Raw genomic sequence first — 6,362 nt, forward strand, 5'->3', positions numbered from 1 at the left:
TCCTTTTTATCATATGAAAGTGGTTCTCGCAACTCTTAAGATGCCTCCACAATTTAATGTTTCATCGTGCCCCATCTTTCATGGTGCTCCACACTCCCCTTGTTTTATCTTAACAAACTTGTCTAATTAAAGTGTTATTTATTGCAAGAGTTATTCAGGACTTTAATGGCGGCCAAAAAGGTGGCTATACTCTAACTTTTTTAACCTATAAAATTATTTTTGAATAAAAAATCAATGTTTATCAAAATAAAGTTGTATTTTTTTTTAGAATACTACGGCCGAGGTTTATACTGGGACGAGTTTAACTCTCAAGTTTATCTATGTATTAACCAATTTGTTTTAAGGTATGGGTTTTTATACTTATTTATATGTCAACCCACATAATTCTAAGTAAATTCTTTTAATTAAAAATCAATATTATCAGCGTTATTTTATGTTTGTAAAAATTAATATCAGTCCAGCCATTTATGTACAAACTTCGTTTAAGAGTTCCTCTACAATACTTAACAAGACAGGCTTCTAGCATATTTTTGAATTAATCTTTTTAAGTACCAATGGTATCTTTGTGCATGTAGCCCATCTATGACTGATTAATTATTGTATGATGAGACTAACACATATGCTTACCACTGATTTAATGTTCCATAATAAATGTTCACTTTTTTATTGATAACTATTCTAAACAGTCTATCGTGAATTTGCTCACCCTTTTTGGTTAAATAACATGGCAGGCAAAACTTTTAGTTTGGTATTGGCTTTTTTCTAATTATTAACATCATCGGGTTTGCTTCATTCATTAAAAAAATACAAGTCATTAACAGTAAGAGGCACATTGTGTAATGAAAAGGACACTATTTCAAGATGTAATTGAGAGCATGAAATTTTTAGCTAAGAAACATAAGATATAATTGAGAACACGAAAGTTGTTTAATGTGGTTATATTAATTTGGCTAAGTTTACGTTCAAGAAGATCTCTTTCAACAACAAACTTATATTTTGCTTTTTTTTTGTTTTGTTTTGTTTTTGTGTTTTTGCATTCACAATTTCCAATTACAACTTAAGTATTCTCAATCCAATTTTACGGTTCAAAAATTTTGTGATTATCGATTACAGTGTACGAATTCTAAATTATATATTTTGCTTTTTTTAATTAAATATTTCCGTTTTCTTAATTAAAACTTTCATGCTCTCAAGTATATCTTAAAAAGTTGTAGATTTTACAATTAATTACAAGAGAACTTAATATATTTGCTATAACCGCCAATATTTTAAAATGCCTCAATTTCTTAAAAGCGCTTTTTGTTTGCTTTATTGTTTATTTGTAGTTTAAAATTGAAATCTTTGTATTCTTTTATACTTTTTGGATGGTTTAGTGTTCTTTGTTTTTTACTTTTTGGATGGTTTAGTGTTCTTTGTTTTTTTTTCATATTCTTTTATAGTTTTGGTTTCATTTTTGCAATGGTATAATTTTGTTTCTGCAATTGAATATTTTTGAAGCTTTCATTTGCAATATGTTCGCTTTGTGTACTCTGTTAAACGTTCTTTATACTTTGATTTTTTTATTACAGTGTTTGTAAAAGGTATTTGACTCAATTAGTTTTTATCTCTTTCCACTTTTCTGTTGTTTTTTTTTTTTTAATGAGTTGAGTAAAATCGCGTTGCAGTAATATTACAAAAAGTGATTTTGCCGGCGTATAAATCTGTTTTTCTGTATAAGATTTCCTCTTGCTTTTCTTTTCTCCAATGTTTTTAAACCCATTGCTTTTAGCCTTTTTTCATATGAAATCTTTTTAAGTTGTGGGGCTAACTTCGTTACCCTTCTTTGCATTTGCTCTAACTCATCAATATCCCGCTATAAATAAGGCTTCCATGCTGTTATAGCTAACTCTAGAAGTGCTCTTACAAATGTCGTATATAGTGATTTTGTCGTTTTCACATCAAAGTATGTAAATATATGTTTTATAAGACCCAAAGTTCTTTGCGCTTTTGCCGTCTCTTGATCATGTCATTTAAGGTCGGATGAAATAACCAGACCTAATCTTTTTCACTTACTGTTGTATCTAATTTATGCTCTTCGCCGTCATGGGTCATACTATAACTCATTGGTTTATTCTTTTTACCTACATGCATTACTTTTCACTTTTCAACGTTCAACTTGGTCTACCAGATATCCGTCCATTTTACAAACTCGTTGATATCATTCTTTAAAGACTCGTGGTCTTGAACATTATTTATAGCTTTGATAAGATTACTGCCAACTTCGTATACTTTGTAATTTGAATTAACAATTGATGGTAGATTGTTTACAAATATCAAGAATAACAAAGGACTAAGCACAGAGCCCTTAAGCCCACCACTAAAAATTTCAAGCCATTGTGACATGTGTTCACTCATTACAACTCTTTGTCTTGTTTCATTTTAAAAAAAAAAGATATCCAGTTAAGAAGTTGACCATTGATACCACAAACTTCTCACTTTTTCAACAGTCGTTTATGTGGAATTTTATCAAAGGCTTTGGCAAAATTCAAGTAAATCATATCAACTGTAAACCTTTACTCATGCTTGCTGTTAAAATGCCTGATGTTTCTCGTTAACTTGTTACGCAGACTTTATTTTTTACGAAGAGATGTTAATTTTTTGATAGCAATTTATTTTTCAAGAGATGATTCGTTATCGCTTCTATTATAAATGCTTCCATAACTTTGTATGGTATAGATGTTAGTGATACGGCTCTACAGTTAAGCTGTTCTGTTGTATTTCCATTCTTGAATATTGGCCTAATATTTGCTTCTTTCCATATGCAAGGAATTTTTCCTGTTTCAATTGATTTTCGACAAATTAAAGCTAATGAAGTTGCGACGTTACTTGAACAATTTTTAAAAACGTAAGGACTAATACCATCACTACCGCATACTTTGTTGACGTCCAGAGATTCCTGTTTTTGCTGAACTGCCTCGTTTGTAACAACATTAATCCAGCCCCATTGAAAAAAACTTTTAATGCGTGGTTCAAACTAGAGAATTTCACCATGCTCTTTTACAAAAAACGATTGAAAACTTTTGTTCAATAAATTAACAATCATGTTTGTCAGATGTGGGTACCTTTATTTTACCTTTTTTTTTTGTTCTTATTTGTATTTGTAATTATTTGTATATTTGTAGAATAATCTCAGATTTTTTTTTTTTGCATTGTTTATAAGCTTTTTCTTATAATCAATGGTGGATTCTTTTAACTTGCTTTTGACTAACTTTTTTACCGTTTTGTATTTGTTTAATATATTCAGATATTTGAATTTACTAGTTGGTTCCATAAATTTTTCTTTATTTTCAACTTCAACTGTTATGCATGGATGTTTTTTAACTTTTTTGATCATATCTTGCTCTTTTTTTTTGGAATATTCAGTTCACTGATATATTTCTGTACGAAAGCACTGTAACAATAGTCCACGTTTAAATCCTTAGATAATTCATACTAGTCTATTAAATTAAAACAAAGATTTATTTTTGGATAATTAAAATTACATGTTATAATTAATTCAGCGTATTTTTTTTTTCTACCAGATTTTAAACTGTTGCAATCACTGAATTGATTTTAGTGCTTACGTTTTATGGACTACTTGGCGGTCTTTAAATTCATCCAAATAATAAATGTTTTGGTCCAGAGGTCAAACCACACCAAATCTGCTCAATTTCATTGTTACATAATGATAAGTTAGGCCATTTGTAGAAAATATTGGTGTCCAATTTGACAATTTAACTAATGCCTCCCAAACCGAATCACTAGACGTACTCCCTTATTTAACAACTAATAATCCATCTGAGAAGCCCATTGACATACCAACACCAATCAACCCTTATTTAATCTGTCTTTTGGTGTATCATTCAATGTAAAAATTGGTTTAGCAGCGTTTAAGCTATTTAAATTTTTATATGCTAATTTGATTGATTTTCGTTTTGGTGAACGATTTAATTTGACATTTGAATTAAGGGTTTTTTAATAGAGTGTTTTTGATTTATTTTCAATTTTTATTTTTAAATTTTTAATATTGCTTAGAAAATATTTTTGTATTGTTGTTATTTCAAATCTCATAATGTCATTTATTTTCTTAATTTCTTGGTCTTTGTTGAGTCGATTTCTTTCTTCAACCATTTGTTTTTGGAATTCTTGTTGTTTCATTGTTAAATCCAAATTGACGTAAATATTTTTATAATTTTTTAATAATAAAATATAATAAATATAATTTTTATAATAAATAAAATAATTTTTATAATTTAAAAAAGTTGCAGCAAAGAAAATTTCGTATACAAATAATTAAAAATTAAACAACAATATAAATATTTTGGATGATCACAATTAAATGTTTATATTAAAAGTTCAATTTAAAAACAATTTTAATATCTCTAAAAAATTATCACTTTTTAAAAGATATTAGTTCTCCTTAAAAAAGAAAAACTCATATTAAAAAGATATTTACTTCTTTTTAAAAGGGATACAAGGATGAAAAGGAAAGAAGGATAAGAGGACAAAAGGATACTAATTCTTTCTAAAATTATATTGACTTATCTCTAATAAACTTATTTTACTCTTTTTACATAATGTCGAATGTGAGTATTTACTACTTAAAAGGCTGTTTAGGAATAGTTAACATTAAATTACATTAAATTAAATAAAGATAAACCCATTTGTATTTTTAAAGTTATAGATCATTGTTTTTGTATTTTTATTGCAGTTTTCATGAACCTGCTTGCTTCTTTTCAAAAGATGATGGCTTGCGTTGGCAAGGTTTATGTTTATATTTGGTTAATTTTTACTATTCATTTTTTTAAAGTTATACAAATAAGTTATATATTTAACGCAGTTTTCGTGTAGTAGTTAGAGCTCTGGCTACAGAACAGGAGTTCTCTGGTTAAAAGCTGCTCAGGCCATATATGCATTATTGGTAAGAACTAATGCGCAAACTTCTTGGTTAAATGCTGATCCGCGGTGTTCTGAGATCAAACCGTTAGGACATCTTGAAGCACCTAAATAACTATAAAAACAATTAATCAAAGTTTTTTTTTAAATTAATTGAGTTAATTTCTTAAAACATTTTTGATAAATTGCTTTGTCACTTTTATTTGTGAAATTTAAGAAATGGACTTGCGCATCGGAGGAGTTCTTGGACATCATACTTTGAGTAGAGAATTATATGCAATACACAGAAACCAAAAGTCATATTTGATGTTTCATAATATATATAAAAAATGGTTAGCTGTAACAAAAGATGATTTTGTAACCAATATCGTAAATAATCTTGATTGGTCAAATGTAAAATCATTTGTGGAAGATTTAGAATATAGTGTATCTTTTGCAACCAAGCAGTGGATGGGTAAAAATCTATTTTATAAATTATTTTGTTCAATGCTGATTTTTTTTGTTTTTCAATAAAACAATGAAAATGTTTTTCAGGAAAAAAAGATGGATTATACTTTAAAAGCTTGACTAACAATACGTGGGTTCAAAGATTTAAATGGAACGTTTAAAACTAAAAAAACTAAATATTGAATTTAAACCAATTGTTTTACGTTTTAATTATTTAATTTCAACTTTTGATTTTTTCTACTTTTTAAAAAATGTTTCAACAGTTTTATATAAATATAGCTACAGTTTTATATATGAATATACATACAGTATGTATATAAATATACATATAAACTGTACATATATTTATATATAAAACTGTAGCTCTTTCCATAACCGTCTTGACATTCCATAAGCAACTTCTACCTCTACAAACCAGACTTGATTTAGCAACAATTTAATTTTTCCACCCGAGCCATTGTAACCTTTTGCCCAAGTCCAATGTCCTCCAAGAACAAGATATTTAATCAGATACCATTAGTATGCTGGTCAAACTGACTTACGTCGTAAACTTTTAAAAATACAATTCGTAATAATATTGTTCTCTATAATACAGTTCTCCAGAGAAAACTGAAAATGAAATGAAAAAAATCTTGACGTACCAAATTTTATTCATTTTTGTGTAAAACATTTAATATTTATTAAGGTCTATACATTGTTTATTTCTAATACAAAGAATACTAATTTACCATTTTGTTCATTTCAATTTCTTCCGTTAAGTGAAAAGCTTTTAGAAAGGATTAAAAAAAAACTATCATTTGGAATCTTTTAGAAATTATTGTGATAAAAAAGAATCAGCATGATTTTTTACAAGATAAATTTTGAATTACAAATTTACTTGAAAACCAAAACATTATAACTTGTAGAGTGGATCAAGAATACTATATCGACATCATCATTCCTAACTTTTCTGAAACGATTTACAGAGTCCATTATAGAAAACTTGTATTCAAAATTGAAAT

General features: G+C 27.6%; 1 protein-coding gene across 1 annotated transcript; it reads left to right on the top strand.

The window, feature by feature from the left end:
• Positions 1-272: 272 nt before the first annotated feature.
• On the top strand, positions 273-5,528 carry LOC105848240 (uncharacterized). The gene is made up of 4 exons (XM_065806391.1): positions 273-344; positions 4,730-4,782; positions 5,132-5,368; positions 5,449-5,528. The coding sequence occupies exons 3-4, from the start codon at positions 5,134-5,136 to the stop codon at positions 5,520-5,522; spliced, it is 309 nt and encodes a 102-aa protein (XP_065662463.1). The 5' UTR covers positions 273-344; positions 4,730-4,782; positions 5,132-5,133; the 3' UTR covers positions 5,523-5,528.
• The last annotated feature ends 834 nt before the right edge of the window (positions 5,529-6,362 follow it).

This window comes from Hydra vulgaris, chromosome 09 (genome assembly GCF_038396675.1).
Source record: "Hydra vulgaris chromosome 09, alternate assembly HydraT2T_AEP".
NCBI classification, from domain to species: Eukaryota; Metazoa; Cnidaria; class Hydrozoa; order Anthoathecata; family Hydridae; genus Hydra; species Hydra vulgaris.

What these genes read in the sequence shown, in the direction of transcription:
- LOC105848240 (XM_065806391.1), top strand. Translation starts at nt 5,134, where the DNA reads ATGGACTTGCGCATCGGAGGAGTTCTTGGACATCATACTTTGAGTAGA. An exon ending in TGCAACCAAGCAGTGGATGG is followed by an intron (nt 5,369 to 5,448) that starts GTAAAAATCTAT and finishes AATGTTTTTCAG; the next exon opens with GAAAAAAAGATGGATTATAC.